The sequence below is a fragment of the Coffea arabica genome, chromosome 3e, assembly GCF_036785885.1.
Source record: "Coffea arabica cultivar ET-39 chromosome 3e, Coffea Arabica ET-39 HiFi, whole genome shotgun sequence".
Classification (NCBI taxonomy): domain Eukaryota; kingdom Viridiplantae; phylum Streptophyta; class Magnoliopsida; order Gentianales; family Rubiaceae; genus Coffea; species Coffea arabica.
Window position 1 is genome coordinate 22,330,173 of NC_092315.1, and position 25,898 is coordinate 22,356,070.

General features: G+C 34.7%; 2 protein-coding genes across 7 annotated transcripts; one reads left to right on the forward strand and one right to left on the reverse strand.

Annotated features, from left to right (window-relative positions):
• Positions 1–2,002: 2,002 nt before the first annotated feature.
• LOC113708624 (co-chaperone protein p23-2-like) lies at positions 2,003–8,782 on the forward strand. The gene is made up of 6 exons (XM_072083347.1): positions 2,003–2,134; positions 2,238–2,424; positions 3,233–3,395; positions 6,074–6,102; positions 6,197–6,239; positions 8,514–8,782. Exons 1-6 carry the CDS (start codon positions 2,130–2,132, stop codon positions 8,546–8,548), a joined length of 462 nt encoding a protein of 153 aa, XP_071939448.1. The 5' UTR covers positions 2,003–2,129; the 3' UTR covers positions 8,549–8,782.
• A 1,702-nt stretch (positions 8,783–10,484) lies between these two features.
• LOC113735750 (uncharacterized) lies at positions 10,485–17,964 on the reverse strand. 6 transcript variants are annotated; one of them, XM_072083341.1, is made up of 11 exons: positions 17,783–17,964; positions 16,177–16,405; positions 15,086–15,187; positions 14,675–14,844; positions 13,908–14,041; positions 13,651–13,828; positions 12,642–13,185; positions 12,028–12,140; positions 11,679–11,925; positions 10,996–11,244; positions 10,485–10,878 (listed from the first exon to the last, which is right to left on the reverse strand). In XM_072083341.1, the coding sequence occupies exons 1-10, from the start codon at positions 17,836–17,838 to the stop codon at positions 11,017–11,019; spliced, it is 2,001 nt and encodes a 666-aa protein (XP_071939442.1). In that variant the 5' UTR covers positions 17,839–17,964; the 3' UTR covers positions 10,485–10,878; positions 10,996–11,016. The 6 variants fall into 6 exon arrangements, with proteins under 6 accessions (XP_071939442.1, XP_071939447.1, XP_071939443.1 ...); XM_072083346.1 differs by having other exon boundaries at positions 10,485–10,903; positions 17,767–17,940; XM_072083342.1 differs by having other exon boundaries at positions 10,497–10,903.
• Positions 17,965–25,898: the final 7,934 nt, after the last annotated feature.

Sequence of the window (25,898 nt, forward strand, 5' to 3'; positions counted from 1 at the left end):
ACTTTGTATTTTTGTATTTGCTTTTCTTATTTGCATTCAGGTAAGCACCAACAGAAATAATGAATGTAGTGCACAAGTAGGAAGTCGGTTACATATTAGTCACGTGCATAGCACAGATATGGAAAGGCGGTGGAGTTAGTTATAACTAACTCTCCTATCACCGACTCTGCATGCATAAAAGGCCAGTGGTGGAAAGAGGAAGATCATCTGGGTCTGAACAATTTCATTTTCATCATAAATCTCTTTTCCCTATCTTGTTAGCAATAACATTTCCTCCTTCATCATCAAGGGGTGTTCTCCATCTTCATCCCTTCTGGTAAGGAGTTTGGTCTCTTTCTGTCTTCTGTATTAGTTACACTACACAAAGAAACAGTTAGAGCACATATATATACATATGACTTCTTAAATAAACAACCCATGTCAAGATTTGCTTACTGTATTGTGACAATTCATCATGATTCATTGCTCCACAATCTTCCATTTTTTCTCGATATTCTCTAACAAATCCTTCGCGTGGCCAATCCTCCTGCTCGTGGAGTCGATTATCACCAAAGTTGAGTATTCTTGTTCCCTGTACTGCTAGATTTGGTCTTCAAGGAGGAACTTTGTTGGCCTGTTCTTGTTCTAGGATTCGGACATTTTCTCTAACGAGTCTCTCAAGTCAAAGGTTTTGATCTTCTTTTGCCACTTTTTAGCATTTTTCTGTTGTTTATGTTGATTTTTTTCATCCAGTCAAAGGTTAGCTCCAGTGAACAGACCAATATCCCCTTCCTTTTATTGTCCGGTGGTCGTGAAATTTGTATGATAATGGCTGCTTTGGTGCATAGGAATCGATTTGGATTAAAAATTTTTGTTAGAGGATCATTATGTCCCAAACTTAAGATGGAGGACTAAAAGTGGTTTATAGAAAAAGTTGAAGGACTATTCAGGGAATTTGCTCAGCGTTATACGTCAATGTTTTAAAAATCGGACCGTTAATTGAACCGGTGAAATGAAAGGGTCAAGGTTCAACCGGTCGGACCGATTCAACCTTGGTTCAATGAATTTTTTTAAAAATAATTTATATAAATATATATATGCACAAAATAAGACATGTAATGGACTAATTTAATACTTTACATGATGAAAAGTTTACTATTTTTGAACAACTTGGATTTTTAAAAATAAATTATTTATTTTTGAATTATAAGTTAAAACAAATAAATTTCATCTCAATTTCAATTATATCTACCAAAAAATCTTAAATCCAACCCAAAAATATCACAATATTTTGAAATTATACAAAATTCACGTCTATGAGAATTTAGACATTGTGAACTTAAATTTTAATTTACGTTTTGGGATTTAGAGATTGCAATTTAAAAAAGAAAGTTTGGAGTTCGAAAGAAGTCAAGAGAATCGAAATTAGAAATGCAAACTTGATAAGAAACAAAAAATGAGATAAAAGTAAGTGGTTGTGGCATTAAATAATTTGGGTTAAAAAAATAATTCTTTTTTAACTTTTTAATTTAATGGACAAAAATTAAATTAAAAGATGTAAGAAAATATCAATAAATTAAAAATAAAGATGTTTGATTAAAAAGGGAGTGACAAAAGAAAAGAGGATAGAGAGAGAGAGAGAGTTGAAAATTAAAAAGAAAGAGCCATGAGAAAATGAGATTTTGTAAGAAAAATGAAAAAAAGAAATATGAGTGTTTGTTTTATATAAATAAGTTATAAAAAAAATTAATAAGATGTGATAGTTCAATGGTTATTATATTGGTCTTCTATTACAAAGGTCATGAGTTCGAATCTTGAAAGCTACATTTTACAAAACAAAAAAAAAAGACGAAAACCGGAAAAAACCGGTTCAATCCGGTTTCGACGGTTGGACCGGTTTTTGATCGGTTTTCGAACATGTTCAACCCTAACATAGAATCGGACCGGTGCATGGCCGGTTCGCGGTTCAAACGTGCGAACCCGGCCGGTCCGGTCCGATTTTCAAAAACATTGTTATACGTATGTAAAGATGTCCGGACCGACCTGATACCGAAGATGCACCCAATAAAACCCGGTGCTAATAGTACTTCTTCAATCTGCACATCCTGGAAAATTTCCATAATCAGAAGCTACAATTTCTTCTTCAGAGAATGGGGTGCGTTGCGGCTTTCCTTTCCCTTCTTCATTTTCTTTTCTTTTTTTCCCCTCGTCCATGTTAATATCGTTTTCTTAAGCCCTTGAAAATTTTGCATTTGCAGAAGCAGACAGCCAGAGGTTCTTTGGGCACAGCGTTCTGATAAAGTTTACTTGACGATTGCTTTGCCAGATGCCAGAGACGTTTCTGTAAAGTGTGAGATTGATGGCCTTTTCAGTTTCTCTGCCGTTGGAGTTGATGGCCAGTCCTTCAGTTTCACTCTCCAACTCTATGCAAACATTGTCCCTGAGGTTTAGTATCAGACTCTCTCTCTCTCTCTCTCTCTCTCTCAATTTTTTTTTTAAGAATTTGAAGTGATTGAATTACTAGACAATTGTTTTTGCACGTATGCTGCAAATCAAGCATCGCCTGTTGAATTACTTTTCCTTTACAACTTTTATGGGAGTGTCAAGTGGTGGTTGCTAGTTGCAATATGGTACAATGTAACTTCCATGGGGCTGCATTTTTTTGGGGTAGATTTAACTTTATGGATTCAGTTTAAGATTTAGCGGGTTACCCCTTTTCCTTTCCTTTCTTTCTTTCTAATGGGTGATTCCTTGCTTTTACTGATTTTTGTTGGCACATAGCTCGTTTGTATGATGATTAAAAGTGCTGTTTTACATCTTTCTTTGTGATATGAGTTATTTGACCCGCTATGTAATATTTTTGGACTTTTACCTTGTATCGTTAGAATTTGTTTTTCATGTCAGATACATTTTATAGTGATTGTGAAGTCCGCAGTTTATATTCGAGGTTAATATCTTGAAGAACCTCAGTGTAACACCATGTAATGCGTCTAATCCAAAGCTGTTTTGTAAGTCATTGGCCAATGATACAATAGTTGAGACTTCAAATTTTTTACCCTTTCGGGCAATACTCTTATAAAAATCTTATCTAAATTTGGCGTATAGAGATGACTATGTGCAACACACTTAATGAGTAGCTTACTATGTTCCGCTAGTCGTGTCTCTTCACGAAATTCTGGACTCTCTGGTATTTTCATATCTTGAAACTGTCTTCTCATTTTACCTGTGAGATTTGACATCACTTCTATTGCAGGGATGTAAAACGAAGATTGGCTTAAGAAACATAATATGTTCAATTCAGAAAGAGAAGAAAGTTTGGTGGAAGAGACTGTTGAAGTCTGAAGAAAAGCCTGCTCCACATCTTAAGGTTGATTGGAACAAGTGGTGTGATGAGGATGATGAAGAGTCAAGTGACTGTAAGTTTTTTACCTGCCTGTTATTGTTATAAAGCTTTTGCATCTTGTGATGATTTCTCATGAACTTTAAGTGATGGATTCTTTTATATCTTTTCTAGTAAATCACATGTTATGGGTTATGTGAATGGAGTGTTGCGTTTTCTTTGCTTTAATGCTCTTAATTTATCTGATGTGTCTACTCCTCATAATAATAAATAGTAAATTAATCCCGTAGAATTTTCTTGCATAATGCGTATCCATCAAGTCATTCTTTGTAATTTGTGAAACAATCTGGTGAAGCATGGTCTTCTATTCTGATGTTCACCTTGTTCAAATGTTGTGTGTTTTCATTGCTCTTGTTCTTCATTTTTTTTCCAACTTTTTCATGGGGAAGAGGTGAGTATTGTACAGTAAGCTTATTGCTTCTCTATTTGATTTTCCAGCTTGTTGTACAGTAAGCGTATTGTACAGTAAGCTTTTTTTCTCTATTTGATTTTCCAGCTTGTTTCCTTTTTTTAAGCTGTGTATTAAAATCCACGTTATATTCTTTGTATTTGTTTACTTCCCAGATGTTGAGATACAGTTTTCTGTACTGAATTAGACATTTTAAAAACTAGCCTTTTCTTTCTCTCTATTTTGCTTCAGCTTTTTGTTCTTTTGATTATGCTTCCTAGATTTTTGACCTATTGAATTGCTCCTTGGGTGGCTAACTTTACTGGCAGCAAGTTGTTGTTAAGTAGCTGCTTGTCATTTTCCATCTCGTTTGCACACCATTTTGAGTACTAGTTCAAAGCAAAATGACTTCCCTGATTGCTACTTTCTTAAATCTGCTCTGTTTACTTACATTTCTTGTTCAATTTTCTAATACCTTTTCAACTAGCCATTGTGTCTGCCTACCTCGTTTGGATTGTAAAAGTATTCCTATGTGCTGAAAATTTGAACCATGAAACTCCTGATTTTGTAAGGGGAAAAAAGAAAGGAAAAAGGAGAAAAATAAGATTCTTTTTCCTGCACTTTCAGCTGTATGAACTCTGGGGAGTGGAGATGTTCTCTTTCCTATGTCCCATGGTCTCTTTGAAGAGCACCCACTCTCTCCCTTAAGTTTACTATTATTTTCTTTTTACTGCTTCATTTTCTTACACATTATTCTGTTGTTAACTATCTGAACAAGAGCAATCTAAGGAGTTTTTTTTCTTGTCTTCATTCATTTTTTCCGTGTATGGTTATAAAAAATGTCACTAGTTCATTGTTGAAATAGATAAGAAGTGCCATCATTCCTTGTTATGTGGAAAGTTTTGGAATCTCTTAGTTTAATTGGAGGTGGTCTGTAACTTAATACCTGTAATATTTTGCCAAGTAGTTACAGAGCAAAAACTGGTGAATTTGGGGAGGAATGAGGTTAAAGTTTCTTTTTAAATTCTCAAAAATTTATAGTCAAGATGCTTGGTTGAAGGGTACGAGTATCTAGTTTTTAGTATGCAAACCTGGTAAAAGTGGCTATTGTGTAACTTGAAACAAAAGTCTAGTTCCAGCTTGTAAATGCATGAAAGCATGTCACAAGGAATGAAGGAATATTATTAGGTATTTAGCTTTGAGTAAATGAACTTAGTACCTTTGCACCAAGTTATTGTACTGTTGTCTATTTGGAGGGTGGTCCTGTTGTGGAAAAGCGGCGGTGGCTGGAAAGACGCGTATTTTAAACATGCAGGACGTATTTTAAACATGCAGGAGTTTTCTTGAAGACATTCTAATTGTCACTGAATTAGATATGATTGCTCAGCCAATTTTGCTTTCTGCAAGTTTCAATTTAAAACCTCAAGGTAGAAGTTTGTGTGCCTGGTGAATGAGTAGAGATGCTTGACACCTACAATATCATGGGAATACGTCTGTAGCGACAAGTCTGCTGGCTTTTATTCTGCTTTTCAAACTGAATTTCATTAGTATGCTGCAGAACATGCTACTCGTATCTTTATTATCTTTCTCCTTATCCGTGGGTGAATGACAAGTGATGCTATTCATTTTGTGTGGTTCAAACAATGTTGCTTATATCCCGTAAATAAGTGGTGCCACTCTTTTTCATATTATGTGAAATCTTTCATGGATAATGTTGGATATGTTGTACCTGAAACTCGCTTTACTGTTTTATTTTGAAGAAAAACTTGCCTGCCTTTCACAATGTGTTTGACCAAGAGACGTTGTCAGCACTTCACTGCTGGTGAACTTAAGTTGCTTCAACTAGATGATCTCAAAAACAACATTGGATGTCAAATGTCAATTTGATAGAGTAGGAACTGTGTCATTGGTCTTGCCATGAATTTTATCACATTTGTATGGAATATCCAAATATTTGGGGAATAAGTGCCGCAATATGGCTTCTAATTTTTTTTTTTTAAAGTTAGTTATACATATTCTGCTTATAGATTGTTAGCATAAAGGAGATGTACAAGTAGTTTAACGCAGGCCCTATTTATAAACAATCTCCTGAACCCTACCAAAGGCTAGTTATATGTTGCTGCTGATTATGTGGCATTATCTTCCCTGCTTATGTGAAGCTGATGTACATAAGATAGATTTTTTTATCTTATATGCTAATTATGGATTTGAGAACAAGAGTTTAGTTGTTCCTTGGTGACTTTTTTGAGTTGATTCTTGGGGGTTGCCTATTTCGAACTGAAAATCTTATGTTTTCATTGCTGCAGACTTGGGATCTGATGACGACGATGTTGTGGTAGTTGAAACATCCCCCTTATCCTCAAGTACTTTTGGCAGAAGACAAATAGTCATTTGTAATTTACTATAACACTTATTTTGTTGTTATGCAGCATACTGGTGAAGATGGTAGCAGCGATGATGAAGGAATGCTTTGTAAGTTCCCATTTTCCTTTCATAAAATACCTCATGCTGAATAAATTTGCTCATAGACAAAAGCAAGCCTGGAATTTTACATGATTAGAGCCTCCTAATTCTCAAATTTAAATGCAAGTAGTGCTTTTGCCGCACTCTATCTCTCTTTTATTGTAAAAGTATCATACTTTTAGTGGGACCTCTTTTTGGGATTTTGCTTGCTAAAGTTGCATAGTTATTGAGTTACATCATAAGTTTGACATAGGCACAGAATTTTGCTCATCTTTTCCCAGTTGAATTTTACGGCATTTGGATATCCTTATAACTGTTATTTTTTTCCCCCAATCTCTGTCCCTCTCTCTTTCTTGCTTTTTTTTTTTTTTTGTTACTGAAATCAAATGTTTCAAAGAACTCTGACTATTTTATTTCTGTTGGCATACACATGATAGATGTAGATGTGCCTGTAACTTGGGCTGCAGTTAGAACGTCTAAGCTCCTGTAGTAGTATGACTTGCTAAGGATAAGTTTTTAGATGTGTCTACGTGCAAGAATATAAGTTCAGACGAGCACATAGTTTATTGGTCAATTGAATAAGAGGAGCATGTAATGATCAACATCAAACAGCAGATGCCATGTATGGATGAAACACTTGTATATGGAGTAAGAGAATATCTGATAAAAAGGTTTCAAATAGTTTGATTGACAGTTCCTGGTGAATGTTTTTTCCTGAAATAAACTTAAAGAAAATTGTCTTGTGAAATTGTTCGATTACATCTTTAATGAGGACATGAAACACCTAAAGTCTCCTACTTACATGTGAATTTTGACTTTTGCTTCCTGCTTTTGATGTGGGTGAATAATAAATATGCTTATGAGGTGCTCTCGGGGATGAAATGCTCCATATCTGCCAAGCCAAACAAAATCTTGGCCTTGCGCTTGCTCTTAGATGCAATGATGCAGGAGTTCTTATTCTGGGGAGCCTTTACTGGGAAATGGCCAATCACTGTCTGGTGTGATCTATGAATGTTATGCTGAATTTTATGAGCACGAGACTGTTGCTGAGAAATATGCTCCTGATTTTACTTTTCATTAAATACATTTTGAGTCCCTCATTGAGATTTACTCAAATCTTTTGACTGGAGAGTCTACAGAGAAAAAATCTTGGTGCCACCCTCAATGTCATGTCTAATACCTTTAAAAAAAAAAAAAAAGATAGTTCAAACACTGCAGAAGATGCCCTTCTGCAAAGCATGTGGACATCCGCATGCTTGCAGATGGATAGACTTTAAAAGCCATTCATTTTCAAAGAAAGTAGACTACACGCAAACACTTCGTTGATAAAGGACAAACTTAAAATCTAAGCCTCAAATATTAGTGAGCATATACGTGCAAGTGCCATTTTCCTCTCACGTTGTCTACATAGCTTCCCCATTGCACCCTGAAACACATGCATGCTGGATATTTATGCAAGGAAAGAAAAATGGACATGCACTCCCTTAAAGGCATTGTCAGATTGCAAACGTGTAAATACAACTTACCAGCTGGGAAGGTTTACTTCAGGTGAAGGTATTGTATTTGATGAAGCAAGGGGTAGGATTTGATGGTGGTGGATAGAACTGGGAAATGAAGGGGATATATGGAATTGGGTGGGCTTTAGTGCCTAAAAGGAGATACTTGTTGGAGTTGGGGAGATTCAATTTGGGGTTTGAATGGGATCCATATTGGATGCGGAAGAATATTTCTTGGGCTGTCTGGTGGGAGGTGTAGAATGGTTTGCAGCAAGGGCTGAGGATGGATTGGAGGTGGGACTTGTACTTGATTAAGCGGTGGGTATTGGATCTGACAGCTGTATCAAAATGGTTTTGGATGATGCTATGGCCTTGGGGATAGATAATCTCTTTGAACCTTTTTTTATATTGTTCCTTTTCTTAATGATTTTCTGCTACTAATATTGCAAAATCCACTGTGTTACCTGATTTTGCCCATTTCATTTTCCATAGCGGTAGAACCTGTATTCAATTCTGATGGCTTCTTAGCAGTTACTAGGAAACATCTGGATTCTTGTTACGAGTACCCTGTTGTCTATCAGAAGAAACATGATTTGTCCTTTTGTTCCCTTGATAATTTTGTTACTTTTCTTGGTAGTTTTCCCTCTATAGGCTGCAACTGCGTCTGGAGTCTTTCAGTCTTGAAATTTTGTTACTAATCATGCTAATACCTGACCAGATTCTAATCATATTATGTGTAGAATCTGCAACCCTCTTGTCTTGTTTATTATCTGACTCCATCTTGCAGATTTACCAGACTTGGAGAAGGCAAGAGGAAACTGAGAAGACCTTGTCAACCAACATAGATAACAACACAATTTCGGTCTTTCTCAAGTGGAACTCTACTTGAACAGAACACAAGACATAACTATGGCTTGCTCCCAATTCTGCTCTCTGGTCTCTTGGGCTAGTTCTCTCATGCACAGACAAGCTAGTCCTGTTGCCAAACAGTGACTGACTGACGTTAGATTCAGCAGGTAGTATTTATGGAATCATTACAATCCCCAATTGATGTCTAGGGAGGTGGTCTTTTTTTGTTTTTTTTTTTCCCTCTCTATAGTGTGCTGTAACAGTTGTGGATGATATTATTTACCTCTAGGCTGTCTTTCCTATGATGTTTAACCAGAGCTGATAAAGAACTTAGGCTTCACTCATTTTAAACTTTAATGATACTCCACTGGTTCCCAGCTGGTAACGTTTTATGCTGAGGTTACGGTGGAATTAGATGTGTGAACAAAAGAATCAAACTTTAATAGTGCACTATTTGAGCTCAACTTATTTGAAAATAATGTCTCTTGAGCTCTATGAGTCCCCAAAAATAGGCCCTGAGCTCAATGCTAGTCCTAAGGAGCTTGAATTTGGCACGTGTATGCTTGAGCTGAAAATGTCCATCTCAAGCTCGAGCCTATGAAGCCAACTCTGGAGCTCAATGTTGCTCACAAAGACCTCTTTTAAGTCTTGGTGGAAGTAGGAGGTCAAGGGTTTAATCCATGCTTCCCATCAGCCCCTATTTGTGGCTTTTCCCTTCCTTTCCCTTAAATTAGGTTAGAATAGATTATACAAACTGTGATCGTTGTGGGAAAAAAAAAATGCTCGAGCCTAAGAAGATTGAAGAAATGCGAGATCATTTGTTTTAGGGATATCATCAAACACTTTTTCTACTCAGCCAAACTAAAAAAATTAATCTCAAGCTCGAGTCATAAAGATTGAAGATATGCAAATTCATTGAAAGGTTTCATTGATCTTCTACCTGATTTGTTCAGAGGTACAACCAAAATATTTCAAATAATGCTAGTGAACACAAAAAATATGATATATATAAAAGTGAACATGAAACAATTGTAAAGTTGGCATCAATTATGATCTTTTTTCGGGCAACAAGGTTGGAGAAGGAGATGATTTGGACGTTTATGGAGAAATCCAAGTAGGACAAATTGGCGTCTAGGAGTGTGCTCCCAATCTAGATGGCTGCAGAGATTTTGGTCAATGGGGACAAAATATGAGGAGGGGGCAACCAGAGGTGGTAAAGGCCCCTGTTAAGGGCTGAGGGCAGAAGTAGAAACTTGGAACAAGGCTGCTTTGATAGGGCTGGTGAAGCATTTCTCGTGTTCTAGATCTACCATTGGTGCAATGGGTTTCTACAGATGTGCCATTGCTGCAATGTTACGGTATGGAAATCGGGAGTTTGTAAGGATTTTGTTTAACATTTTTTACCTTTTAAATTTTTACTTTACAAGCTTTATTGCCTTTTACATAAATAGGGTGACACAAAAATTGCACACATGCTATTCAAGTCTAGAGAAGCAAAAAGATCTAATTTATTCAAGAGGCAAAGACATTTTAATAATATCACAAACATACAGGTTCAAAGAGGTCAATGAGCTCTGGAGCCGAATACAGGCATTCAGGATTAGCTTTAGCTCGACGTATCCGAGATTAGCTCTAGCTCGATGTATTCAAATCAGCCGTAAGCTCAATGTATTAGACCATTGAACTAGAGTTGACCTTTGGCCAAACTGGTCACTGCCGGCAGCTTGAATTGACAGCCCTATTAATCTTCGCCTATAAGCTGATTTACATGGATCTAAGCTGCTTTTTATCATGTGGTTAATGCCCTGTCTATGTTCAAAACATAAAGAATCAATTGATTGCTCAACTATACCTTAGAGTAAATGAAATTGATGGGAAATATTTTGGCTTAGGCAAATCTTGCTGGTAGTTTAGGCAACAGTTATCAAGCGTTTTGCTTTTGGTATTACAACGATCAATATTTCTTGTGAACAGCATTACAACTATTTAATATTTCGAGTGATCATTGGCAGAGTTGTGGTTGCTATACTAAAGCTTTTGCTGCTATTACTTTCCTCCAAACAGAATGCACTAGAATAATGTAACACCTACTCGGTTTTGGGAAGAATTAGAGACATCCTTTCCCCCTACCCGTCCAATCTCAGAACCACTGGGACTACAGGATGAATGCTACATTAGCACTTGCACAGAGAGAGAGAGAGAGAGAGAGAGAGATTTTATTCAGCATATTTACAGCCTCATCAAATTTGCTGCTTGTTCAGTCGCAATCTTGATTAGGAAAGCTGAAGAGCAATGGTCACCAACTTGAACATAGCATGACAGAGTTAACTAATGTCAGCCAAAAGGAACTAATTAAGAAGAATGAAAACAAGAATGCAAACAAAGAGAATGTAAAGCAAGTAATGGACCCGTTACTGAACCTGATTATTCACCTTCCCATATCATGTTGAACATTCTGTAGCTTTGTCTGTAACTTCAACTGGGGGAACTGGAATAGATTCCCACCATTCCTTTAGTCTTCGATTACCTTGATCACTTTGTATATGCTTTGTCAGCTTTGAGCTGATTAAGAAGCTGTAGATTGTCAAAGTGATAAGGATATATTTGAAGGGAAGCACTGCAAGTACAATGGCGGTTCCGGCTAATACTATCATCACCATATCCGTGTGCTGTAATTATAAGGAATAAAAATACATTAATGAACTAGTAGTACAGAATCAGATAAATAAAACCTAGAAACAGATTCAAAATTATAACACTTCCAATTAAGAGGAAATGTGCTATGGCTAAGACATCTAAAATTGCACATGCACGTTCCAGCCACAGCAACAAAATAACTACAACACGTATATTGTTGTAAATGCGGAAATCTTTATTTTCTCCTTCTTCCCCTCTTTTTTTTTTCTTTAAAGTTTTCTGTGTCAGTGGGGTGCACATTTTCTTTTTTGTTTTGGTAGTATGATTTACTCCATTTGGTCCTTTGGGAGCCGTAGCCCCCAGCTATTTGAAATATCCAACTACCAAGCTACAATACCTATGGCAAGAAATGTTTCCCAGCATTTATCGGTCTCTGCTAAATTTTTCTGAAGAGACGAGAACTCACCTTAGGAGATCTTGCAGTTAGTATTGTGTAAAGCTTTAGAATTGCTATATTCATCTGCTGCATCACCTCATGTACAGTTCGCAGTCCCTGTTGTGCTGATACAATGTTTTCCATTGTGGATTGGTCAGATGCAGTGCAAATCACAATTTTCTCATAGTTGCTTGGAATCCTCCTCCGATGCCTTATTAAGAACATACCGGCCACCATCCACAATAAGAATGCTGCTAGTGCCTTTCCTACCCACTCTCTGCATTGTAAAATGGTTGGAGTCAAATGATGGGAATGACCACATGGAATTAGATTTGTTGGTTTCAAAATGATAAAGTGAGGAAAGATCTGAGGAACTCACTTGTAAATTACTAGTACCACCAAGACAATGAGAACAATGTTAGCTGCAGGTCTTTCCCATGTAACGATCCCTTGAAACCAAGGGAGCATCTTTTTAAGTGGCGTGAGAAGTCCCTGCCAAAAAAAAAAAGCACCATTTTGAATATTTCAATTGATGAACTTGAAGAATCACTGGGAAATTGCATTTTAAGATGTGTACTTGTTGAATTTGGTGCCATCCATTCATAATGTTAGTTGGAATCTCCTGGGACATTTTATTTAGATAATTTGATCAACTAACCTCTGTAATATCAAAGGAAATGCAGATATCTAGGTGATAAGTTAGATACAAGGGAATGCTATTACTAAGAGATGTGCTGAGCAGTTTATTTTAATACGCTACCCACATTTGCTCCTCATATTGCACAAAAATGTTTCCATTTCTTTTGATCACACAACACCACAATATTTCCAAGTTGCCTATAAAGCTTTTCTATGTGGAATTATTAGCAGATTTGGAAAATTTTCCCTATAAATTCACTGGTCTCCCCTGTATCTGCTAATTAGGCATTCTGCTTCCAAGATAGAAAGCACTCTCATGTAAATCAAGAAGGATACAATCCTCTTTTTACTTACCAGAAGAACCTGAGCAGTAGAGCTGACCCCTTCCTCTTTCAATTCCTCTACAGTTGCTCTGGCCATGTCCATATCTCTTGCTTCCTCTCTTGCTTGATTTATAGTGCTCTCCAACGAGGATAGTTTTTCAGTTTGCACAGTTTCACTTATTTCGTTCATGTCCGGACAAGGAACACATGGTTGGGATACATTCAAGTTCCTAAGGATAGTGCTACCACTGCATGGATGCTCAGTATTTAACTTCTTCAGACTTGCAGCAAGCTCTTGTAGGACATAATCTCCCTTTGGCAATTCCTCGCACAAGGTAAAGATTAAGAAGTTTTTGGGAATTGGTGGTGACATTCTAAGCAATTCTCTCGCAGCATGGAGCCTTATAATCCCCAATATGCTCCTTGCATGCATCTCCCATGCTTCTACATATGATTCCACATTGAACTTCTGCAGAAAGTGATGCAATGACATAACCTCCTTCACTAGGGCAAGCCAATGATCACGTCTAGTTGAGCTTGTCATCTCTGGAAACTCTAGGATTATGCTCTCTTCCCTGCAGATTCATGAAGTTACTGAATACTGAACAATGTCTACTGCAAAATTGGTATTTGAAGTTCATTTTATGGTTAAGCAACCAGCAGTCATCTGTAACTTCATGAATTTTAATTTCATATGAATGAATAAATGAATAGGTCAATTATTCTGTTGAGCAGCCGATACGACATATATCCAAAAAATAGACTAATGTTTCACTAACTAAAAGGCCCCTGGTTTCCACAAGCCTCCATTTTATAGAGGTTTTACAAAAAACTTGAAGCAGCTCCTACTGAATACCTACACCTCCCCCAATATCCTCTTTTTAGAGGTTTCCAGAAAACTAGAAGCAGTTGCTACTGAATTTACCATTCCCACACCTTCCTTCTCCCAGACCAGAATCTCAACTAAGCCATATGCACAGATATATTATATGAGAAAAGCTTAATCAAGAATATGGAAGTTACACAATATTTATACTCACAACTCTGAGGACTCATATAATATAGCCTTGTCAAACAGAGGAGCACCCCATGGACCAGTGGCTGTTGGTTTTATGCTTTGATTCATGTTCTTGGAAAGATCAATTTTAAGTGCATCTTCATAAGTCATGACTCCAGATGCCTCAAAGTAGAGGGCATAGTTTGTCAGCATCAGCCTCCCTGCAAAGTACAAGAAACCATTAAACAAAGCAATCATAATGTCAGTGAGAAAAGGGTCATAAACATATTTAAAACAAACCAGGCCAACTTGTGCCTCCAATGTGGCGCACTACTCTGTGTGTGCTTGCAGTTCCCTCAACATGCAATATAAACTCATCGTCTGCCAGCTCCACGCCTACTGGTGTTGCTTGATTTTGCAAGTGCTTTATGCATCTAGGAAAGTATTTAAGTGATGATGGGAAGATAAGTTGTTGAAATAAGAACACAGGAAAATGTATATTTGAGAGAGAGATGCCAATGAAACTAGTAATAAATTGCAAGAAATTAAATAGAAGGGATTATACATTTTAACTATGAATAGTCCCGTGCTAGATGTCCTGAAGACTCCAAAATGGCAAGTCATAGTGTGCAGGGATATATTTCAGAGCAAGTCCAATGCAAGTTATTTTTCCATATCGGGGACCAAAAAGTTTAACCAAAAAGGGGCATCACTAAATTGAATGTAACAGAGATGCAAGGACATCACACTGCAGTATATACTTAGTGAGGTATCAGTTAATGGTATAGGCTTTACTTGCATGCCGTTCAGAAGTTTGATTGCAGATTAAGGACAGTCCTGATTAACTGCATTTCATCCAGAAACTAACGGTTGAGTCCAATATGTTCACTAACCATGTCCAGCTAAGCCCAAACATAAATTACCAGAAAATCAACATATATGTTTAATAATCAGAAAATTAACACCTCTTTGTGCATCTAAAGAATCTTCCTTGTAAAAATCTGATTTACACAAAATATGGTCAATAATCTATGTAATAGCAGAGAAGTTGTTACAAGAATGATTACTTGTCAATTTCTTTTATGAATTTATCATAAGCAGGAAAATGAAGTTCATATCCTGTAGAGGCAGTAAGAGTCACAAAGGTAAATCTCGCATTTACAACATCAGCGACAAGAGGAACAAGTGCTGCAAGCCACACAAAGGCATCTTCACCAGCACTTGCTGTGTGATCAACCTGTCAACAAACATAGCTGTCAATTACAACAAATGAAATAAATTAGAATCATTAACCAACAAATGTCGGCAACTTTTAGCCTAACTGGGGATACAAAATGGACTTTTTATTTCCATCAAAGCACCACTTTCTCATTAATATTCTGACTTAATGTATCAGGAACTATAGTTTCAAGAACTACTGTTGTTTTACTGAACTTCCACAATCTGCAATAAAAAGACAGGAACCAGAGATCACTTACAAGAAGTGGCATAATATCTGAATAGAAAAGGGATGTTTCATCTTGTTCTGGATTAGTTTTTGCATACACTTTCCTGTCCTGTCTTTCTTTGGCCACACACTCCTGTAAAATAAAATCACATGAAGATCAGGTACATAGATGTTTAAGCAACAGCATACCTCCCATATTTAGAAATGGAAGTTTTAAATATTTAATTCAAGACATTGTTGTTTGGTAATACAATTCGAAATTTTATAATACCGTCATTTTGTTATGAAGAAGTTGAATTGCAATCAAATGTTCCATAAAAGCTTTACTGCATGAACAGAAGCAAAATTTTGTGTTTGAAGATTAATTTGTGACATGAAAGATCATTTATTGTTTACTTGGGTTTAAACCAAAAAAAAAAAAAAGAGAAGACTTAATAAAAATCTTTTTCTTTTTCAAGACTTAGTTATGTCTTGGAAAGTAGAAGAAGATTTCAAAGAGGATTGGTTGACGTGAGATTGCAGCATTAGTTTTGATACTCTATCTTCTATATCTGTCATTTTCATTCCCTCTGTTCTGCTCCAAACAAACTCTTCCATCTTGGTGATCCTCATAAGAAGATTACCAGATATCACATTCTCCATGATTGAATCAAACAAAAAGACTTCACCATCAGTTAATAACTAATCCTGGAGATAGGACCGGACACAGATGGTTATGAGTTGGAGACCTGAACATGATGAATTTATCTGCTTTGTGAAATAACTTGTAAATCTCTTATATGAATCACAACTTCCAGTTGTTAAAATATACAAAAGTAATTTTTCTTAGCAATTCTGATATCCACCAGCAAATCTAAACTCATATTTCTCATGTGCATTTATGAAGACATAGTTCTAATTGTCCTCAGTGTAAGACGTCAACTTAGTTTCACATCCAACATCTCAAACATGTCATTTTTTAAATGAGAGTTGATAGATATCTAATATTTTTCAGAAACACACTTTGTGATTGAAACTCTATCCTACTTAATTAAAATGAGTTCAAGCATGGACATTCCAGCTAATTAGGTTTTTAAGCACATAGAGGATGGTTGTATCTGAATGCAAAGAAAAGACACCCACCATGTATGACTCTTCATCGGTTGAGTTTGGCATCTCCCAAGCAAGCATCATATCAAATGTGAACCGACTAAAGGAGCCATCACTAACTCTTTCATGCATACTATTGCACAAGTTTTTAAGCGCTTTTGAGCAGCAATACTCCACCAGTTTCCTTGAATATCCATGCAATATTGGATCCAATCCTGACTCAAATTCTTTTATCAATGCATCAACTGAAGTGTCCAGCTCTCTGAAATTATTTATATGCTTGTAAGTCCTTTTTATGTCAGCTTTGTGTGGAACTCATAGTTCCTCAAGTCTAACTCGAGTAAATGTTTCATTCAAAAAGAACTATAGGCAACCAAAGGAGAATGCACTCCACATACGTTTGTGTACTTTATGTTAAAGGAAAGCAAAGTGTCGGTTTAAAATTTGCAAATTTTGCAAAGCAATCTTCCCTTTCCAAAGGAGCTACAATATTGAGCCTATTACTAGAGCTATCAAACAGGAAACACTCTCATTCCTGCATATGCTATACAAATGGTAAAGAATTCTCAGGAGAAACTAAAAAATTGGGTAAGAGTAAAGGATTAAAGTGAGGAATAAGATATGACACATGGGATATTGGATAGGTGTGACAAAAAAACTGTAACAATATTCGTGCATCTTACATAATAATTTAGATTGGTAAACTAATAGATGCATTTGTGTCTGGATAAATTTTTTTTTTTATGTTTTAAAATGAAGTTCTTTGAAAACATCTCTTCTTCCATTTCTATGGAATTTTTGGATAGTACTAGCAAGTTCAAAAGAGGTTTCATATGCCTCTTTACCCTACTCAAGTTCAATATGAACATAAAACCAAGTTTGTACAATTTCTTGCTGCATCGTTCTGATTTCACAGAATCAAGCACGATGTTGATGAAATAAAATCCTTAATCTAGCGCACTAAACCATAGACAGGTGCAAAGAAAAGGCTGTGAATGGTTTCCAACAGTTTGAATAACCCCTCCAATGAGACAGCCATATCTGATATCTGAGATAGTTATAATGTATCCATTATATTCAAATAGCCGATTTATTAACTAAGACTCCATGACAACTAGAAATCCTATTGTCCTGCCCTTTGCTACACTTCCAGACCAAAACTAAGGAAATCATCACAATGGATAGAAACAAAAAGATAACTGCTACGAAAATATATTATATTTGAAACCAATTAGTGCAAAGAAAAAATGGTAATATCAGTACTCAAGAAACAAGTTCATCTAGCAGTGTCAAAGAATTAATTGGACTCATCCTTCATTGCTACAAAATGAAAGAGTCTACTATCCCTGCATATTATTTCTCAGCCACTCAAGAAAGCAATCACTTGGTATACTTTTGTTCTTATTCTTGAGCATACCTAAAAAAAAAATAAAAATTCCCTAACCATTTGGGCAATGGCAACCCTTTTTTTATTACAAAAAAAAAGCATATTACAGGGACATCCTAATTTCCATGTAGAAACAAAAACAAATTTATATTATTTTCTAAATGTAAAATGAAAATCATATGAAAAATAGCCAATCTTCTAACATAACAAACAAGAGATCACAGAGGGAGAGAGACAGAGGAAGAGATATACTGGGCACAGCGAAGAATGACATCGTTGACAATGGAAGAGAGATGCTTCTTCTCCATAGTCTTGCAGAGGCTTTTCACTTTCTCCTCTTACCAGATAAAGGGACGAGAGATACTTGTCATTGGTGTTCGGTTTCTCTGTATTTGGAGATTAAACTGAAGGCGTATACATTGACGTGAAGCAAGCGAGAGGTGAGCTGAGGGCTGCACTACTGACGAAAGTGTTTTGCCTCCAGTGAGACACTTGGCAACCATGCAACACTTGTTGGCATTTGGCATCTGTAGCTTAGACTCGGCTTTAGTCTAACGTCGGGAATTCGGACCCTGTGCTTTCATACATTTTTTCTTTATTTTTGGTAACCTCCCCACAATTGTTAAACGAGTCTATAGTAGCAAGGCATGCATATGCCTTCGATGGCTAATCACATGATCTATATTATTGGCTAAGTCACGCTCCGAGTCGTGTTTATCCTACTATATACTCCTTTCATCCCAATATTAGAGTTGTTTTTTGAAATCCAACTTTTTATGGAGGCATGATAATCATTATATGTAAATAAGGTAGCATTGATAAATTTACATATGTATCATTTGAATTCAAAATATTCTCTTGATATATGTGTATTGAAATTTTAAAAAGTTATTTTTTTAAATGGCAAGATTGGAAAGCACATGTAAAATTTAAAATGATAACCCTTATTTTGGGACATCAATAAAATGAAAATATGACAATAACAATGAAGCGGAGGGAGTACATTTTTTTAATGGATAATTCTTTAAAATCAATGATTCAAGAAATATGCACACACACGCTACTCAACTCAACAGTACATCTTCAAAAAAAATGAAAAAAAAAAGCACAAAAGGGAATTCGCTGTGAAGTAAAGGTTATTAAGATTGTAGAAAGCTAGCACTATCCCACAATTAAACAAAACATCCTCAAGTTAACATCCACCAGTTAGCATGTACTATTATAGTATGCAAAATGAAAGGTAATCAAAACAAAGTACCATACATATGTTGGAATATGAAACCGGCTTGTGATGTTGGAAATTTTTTTTTTTTAAATTGAAGATGGCAGTCCTGGAAAACTGGGATAAGTAGAATAGGGAAGCAGCAGTTGCCTAAATTTGGGGATATGGAAGTTAAGATGGTCACATAGTAATTGCCTAAACATGGGGTGTAGAAGTTGAGATTTTTGCACAGTGCTCTATCATGCAGGGGCAAAATAGGAAAAACAAATAATAACCAGATTTTTTAACACCAAACCTTGCACTCGGCATTATATATAAAAGGGTATATAAAAGCAAGTTTTTCAATTACATCATGTCCATCTATTATGTGGCATAACTAATCGAACAGGATTAATGGGATCTAATTGGGTTAATTTTTTTGAATCTAGCCAATCAAAAGCAATCTCTCTTTTGAAAACTTTATCTTCCAAAAAAAAACTTTCATAAGTCCATTAAATTTTGCTTTTTAAGAGTCAATATGGCAGGTGCCTTGATGTGGATAAAGTTACTATAATTTATGAATTTTAGTATTTAAAAAGTGATATTTTTAATTTTGGAAACTTATGCCTTAATGCGGAAAAAGTTACCACAATTTATGAATTTTAGCATTTAAGAGTTGATATGTTTAATTTTGAAAAACTTAAGTAAGAAAAGAATTTTATAGATGAAAAAGAAAGACCATTTCAAATAAACTAACAAGTTGGTGGAGTGAAGGTTCTATGGCTATTTGTGCTTCAAATTCTTCTCTTCCTTTTTCTTTTCCTTTTTTTGTTTAGTTATCATCTTTTTTTCCAACGTAAGTTCAAAAATCTAATAATTCTTTTTTTTTTTTGTAAAACTAAGAACAAAAGTGTGGCTAATTTTTTGCTATTTTTTTTCTAAAAGATGTATGATCCTATAACGGTTCCTAAAGTGATTTATTGTTATACCTTTAAAATTTTTTAAACTACAAAGAGATAGTTGGTTCCCAAATTCTAAACCAAACCAAAACAAAACCATAACAACTTTGCCGAAAAAAAGATGGAACTTTTTATCTCCCATAGAACGACAAATTGAAAGGAAAATATAATTTATTTTGGAAGAAGGCATAGAATAATAGATTTGTAAGACTTGTAGAAGTATAAATAATAAATTCAATAAAAATGACAAAACAAGCAAATCATAGATGATATTCTAATTCTCTTCATTAAACAAATCATATGTGCTAAGTTTAATAGGTTTACTTTTAGGAAAAAGGTTAGATATGACATTTATCATGTGAATCCCTTAAAAGTAACTTTCCAAAATATGAAATAGTTAGTCCATTCATTAAACAGGTTGTTTCTTAATGGCATCCATTATAAAATTCCTTTAACAATATAGAGTAATTGAGTTGTTAGTCTTATACAATACGTTACACATCTATTATTTTATAGTAATATCTTGACTCCCCTTTAGTCGATAAATATGGAGTAATTGAATATTAATAATAGAATAAATGTATATAATAACAAAAATATATATTCAATGCATTTATTTGTTTATCTAAATTTTATAAAAAAAAATTCTAATAAAAAATATTAAACTTCTCATTGGCAATATCTTGTTTCAAGTTAAATATTTTTTAAAATTTAGAAAGTCTTGATCTAATGGCTATGGTTGAGACTCTAGAAATTAGAGATCTTGGTTCAAATCCCTTATTCCCTCTCCACTTTTTCCCTATTAAAAAATAATTTTTTAAAACACTTAAAGATTTAGATGCAAAAAACTATCATGACCATTCATTAGATAAACAAACGGATAATATGAGGATAATATGAGTGTCACAATCCGTAACTTAAAGTAACTTATGGACACATTCTAACCATAGATTTCTATATATTTTGATGGAAAAAGGGCAACTGATTTGTCCAGTTAAATGTAGGAAAATAGAAAATTTAGTATCTTCTTCTCTCTGCCTATTCTTTTTCCAAACTAGTTTGTCAAATATCTTTTTCTCCTCACTCCCCTTTCTATCCAATAGCACCTACCATTTTAATCTTTCAATGACGAACTTGACTTGTCTCCAATCCAAACATTCTTATTCTTCTTTTTTGAATAGAAGACCAAAAAAAAAAAGAAATAGAAAGAATATTTAATTGAAGATGCCAAAGAAAAATTATAGAGATAATTACAACTAAGGAAGAAATGAAAAAAAAACGCTTGAAAAATAAATCTGGAATAGGGAGGCAGTAGATGGGGGCAAGTAAGGGATGAGGCAGATCAAGCAAGGGTTGAGATGGATAGGGAGCAAAAGAAGAGGGATATTTGAATCATGAATATCTATATGTATTGCAGAGAGGGTTTTTAGCAGAGACCCTGTGAGAACCCTCACTTAAAAACAAAATTTTTCCTAAATCACTTGCCTTGCCTTATGATTAAATCACTTAAAATGTGTCCTTGCATTGCATTCTACTTGCATTATAACATTTCCCTTGTATTGCATTTCATTACCTTTTACTTGAATTAAAACATTTCCTTTACTTGGTATTATTTTATTTCACCACATACTCGATCAATGACCAAATATTCTTTTATTTGTGGTTGGGACTTTATATGATAGTTTAGGGGTGTTAGTAAGACAATGGAAACATTTGGAGAATAGAAACATGATTTGACAAAGATTAGGGAGAGAATGGACAAGATTGAGACAAGTGGTCAAACCTTAGCCATCCAACCTTTGACCAAAGAAATTAGAGAAATTTTAAACCATTCTTGGCTCCATTTTTTCTTTACTTTGGCCGGCCCTCTTAGCTTCCAAGAGAAGGAGAGAAAACTCCATTTTCATGCTTTCTAAACCTAGTTTGATCTTGAGAGAAAAATCAAAAGTGAAGGACTTGAGTTAGTAAGTGAACTACTTCCAACCCTAGTGTGTGATTTTCAAGCTTGAAGCTTTTGGTTTGGTGGTTGTTTTGGATGACTCAAGCTTCTTACAAGAGAGGTATATGATCCTTAATCCTTGGTTTTATGGTGTTATATCAAATATTTAAAACTTTGAGGGTAAACTAGAAGTTGTATGGATGTTACTTGTGGTTAAATTTCTTGAACTAATTGAGTGGTAGTTGGGTTGGTTGGTTAGCCTACCATGTATTCGATTAATTTTTAAAGCTTTGTTTATGGTTTATTTGATGTATTAACATGTTTTGGATCCTTTTTGAGTTAAGGATAACACTTGGTATGATGTTTAAGTTAGTCTTCATGAAAGGATGAAAGTTGGTGAAACAAGTGAACTAGTGGACTGTTTTCTTTTCCCTTGGCTGACCGGTTTTGGAAGGGGAGGTTTCTCCTTGATTTTATGGTTCATTTGCACCCTAATTAAGCCTAAGAAAAATGGCTAAACATTGGTTAAGTTTATGTGTGAGTTGAGATGGAAATGAAGCAATTAAAGTGGTGGTTTTGGACAACTAGTGGACTGTTTTGGTTGTTGTTGTTGGCTAGACTGTTTTGGTTCGCTTGATCATTATGTGTGTTGCATTTTGAGCTCCAATGGTATTAGATAACATGATCCCCTGTATATGAATTTTAGGAGGTTGAATCGGATGAATTTGAGCCAAAACAAGTGAAGTTAGCATCAAGAACTAATGTAACTTTGCTAGGGTTTTAGGGCTGATCAGAACCTGAAAATCAGCCAACTTTCCTGAACTAATGGTATTGATAGGAGACTAACCAGAGTGTGAATTTGGTACTGTTAGAAAGCCCTTTGAGTCTAGTTTCCAACGCCGCTAACAGCACCTGATTTTGACCTTCCTACAGTGAGTTATGGCCGTTTTCCCGAGACTGCGGGGGCGTGACTGTTTTACCCGCGAAAAAGACTTTGAGCTTGAATTAAAATTTTCTTTTGCCCAACTTTCTTGCACTTGTCAAACTTGTTTTCTCATGAACTTTTACTACATTTTTTGACCTAACTTGCATGGTGAATTTAGTAGATTTAACCACTCACTTGGTCACCTAATAAACGCACATTTGGGTTGGAAATGAACCTAGATTGTTAACGATTTCACTCGTTGCCCTAGGATTGGCAAACGGAGATGATCGTAACCAAAGGACTTGACGTTTGATCACTGCATTGCTTGACAGGTGAGTGTTCCACTGTCTGTTAACTGTCTATGTGAAATATCTGAATACTTGAATTACGCCTTTAATTGGTTATGTGCTTACGTGTTTATTTGGAACCTCACTGAGTGTTAGCTCACCTCATTTCTTTTGTTTTCCTTAACAGATCGGGGATGGACCTATGGTCGAAAACTTTTATAGTTTAACTTTTGTCTTGAACTTGTACTTTGGATTGTAATCTTTTGTTTTGAAAACCTTTATTTTGACTCTTGTAAGCGTAAACTGTAAGTTCGACGTATATTATGTAATTTAAGTATGGAGTAGTAAGTTTGACTTTTAGCCTTATATTCTAAATTTGGAAAGTTGGCGTGACGATTATATCTCCCTTAGGGTTTGTACTCCTTTCTTTGGAGATATTCATTAGTTATCTTGAGTTACTAGTTCTTTATTCGACTGAGCCCCGGCGAGATTTGGACAGGCAGTCCGCTCGCCCTAAAGAGAGGTGGGATTGTCACAGACCCTCTCAATGACTTCTAAACTTCTCATTCTTTTTTCTAGATTTTTATATTTATTTTAATACATAAAATCTAATTAAAAACTTTAAAATAGTGAGTTATAATTAATCCTATCACTAGTCAAATTTAAAATTTAAAACTTTTCCACTATCTCCTTCATAAACCGTTTATAGTTGGTTATTTATACTTTAAGTCCTTTTTACTCCTTAATTAAATAAAATATATCTGTCAAGCCAAAATTCTCAAGGATAATTGATTAGTCTCATTTTAAAATTATTCACCCTATTATATCTTTATCACTTTAGGCCCTTTTATTCCTTCATTAAAGAGGATTAATTTATCTAGCCAAATCCTCGAGATAATGTAATTAGTCCTCTTTTTTAGTTATTCACCCAATTATTTCTTTATCGCTTTCCTTCTAGGTACAATTGCTCCTATTTTTTAATAATTTATGTTACAATTACTAAATCAATTTTCTTGCAGTCTTCAACTTATTCTTTTTCTTTGTATTCAACAAGCTTAGGACACTTTAATAGGTTTGCTTTTTATAATATTTATAGATTTTGATGTTGGATTTTATTCAGTAGGTTTGTTTTTTTAAAGTTTTAAAATTTGAATGTTAAAATTATACTCTAACATTAAATTGGAGTATGTAAATAACAATTATGACATTTTATTTGCACTTAGAATAAACTCAATATTAATATCGTGCAAGCATCTAGATGACTTTTCATTTAGCACATGTACACCAAAAAGTGCATGTAAAGAAAAATTTATGTATGAATTTTAAATTAATAAATGTGTATCTAGAAGGTTGCTTTTGGTGGTATTTTAGTAAAATTTTGATAAAAAGATTGTATTTCACCAAATTTACATCCGAAGTTTACTTTTTCTCGATGATTGCAATTCTAGCTTTTTATTTGATTAAAAACACTTAAAACTGAGGCATCAACTTGGAAAAATAATTCTAACTTTTTATAAGTCCAAAAACACTTAAAAAGTGAGATGATGAATTCTAAATAGTGAAAGGATTAGAAAGATAGGACTGTAGGGTTAGAGAAGGTAAAAATTAGGGGAGAGTTATTAAATTAGATGATTCATGTGAGTTTGGCAAGTTATAATTAGATTAACCTATATATTCCTACTTAGTAAATGGTTCAAAATAGTCGAGTCATCAATGAATATAGTTTTATGTGAGTTTGGATTATCCAATCACCCATTCACAGCCCACTACTAAATTTTATTTACTTTTTCATCCACATTTTGTTTAGCAACAAAATAGTAAATCATATCAACATATCAAGTTAATAAATCAATTTTTACCTAAAGAAAGAGAAAAAACAAAAAAAAAATACTTAGAGTAGCCTAAAACGGTCATCATATTGAGTTTCAAATTTTATCACTTTACGACAATCTAAAAATAATTTAGGTATTAATGCAAACAATCAATTAACATTTACGAAATTTATTAAACTTTTATGAAAGGAATGGAGAAAGTAGGATAAATTTTAAAAAATAAAATAATAGAAATTAAAGAAGAGAAAAAATGATGAATACATCTTTGCAAAATTTAGAATATAATTATTAGAGTAATTTAGATTTACCCACTAATGATTGAGTTTGAATCTACGTCTAATTTAATTAAGTCAAAATAAGTGATCCAAATCTGTCAATTTCATACCCACTAATTAATGGGTTAATTTGGTCACCTATTTGAATCCAATTAAATTACATATGCAAACTCATTCGTTAATAGGTGAGCCAAGTAAATAGGTTACCATTTACATTTATAAATGAATGAAAATAATAGTAGAATAGAAGACAAGTGGGCTGTAAAATTTAGTAAGAGATAGGGTAATCAGGTGGGAGCGAGATAGAGCAAAGAGAAAATAGGATTTGATGAAACGAGAAAGGATTGTAGGGATACAAGAAAATTGGGTAGGAAATGAAGAAACGAAAAAAGGTTATAGGGATGCGAGAAAGTTAGATTCAAAAAGTGAAAAAGATAGCAGTAGAGAATAGGGGGAATATTGAGGAGAGAGGAGGTTGAGAGGTAAAAAAAGTGGCAGGAAGGGGAGAATATGAAAGAAATGGATAATAATGTTGTATTTGGCTATATTTCTTCCTCCCTCCTATATAAACCCGTGCAATGCATGGGTCAAAATACTAGTTATTTGACTATTCATAAGGGATGACAAGGGATAATTTTCTGGTAGCGACAGGATTACCTGGGAAAAGAGTGAGTGGGAGGGAGATTGCGAAGTAGCAGATATGGTGATTTTGATAGGGGTTATTTTGATAAATTTGGACCAATTTAAGGATTCTCTAGAAATTAACAAATATCAGTAGTGTGGTAGTAAGCTGATTGCTACAAATGTGTGTAAGTTGGGAACTTACTGCGTCTATGATAGTACCACTGTCCATAAACAAATAGGTTATTCCTTGAAATATATGCATGAATTAAAATCCAGTGTCACATGATATCACAATAAAATTTAGGCACCTCTATAGTCATAATGTA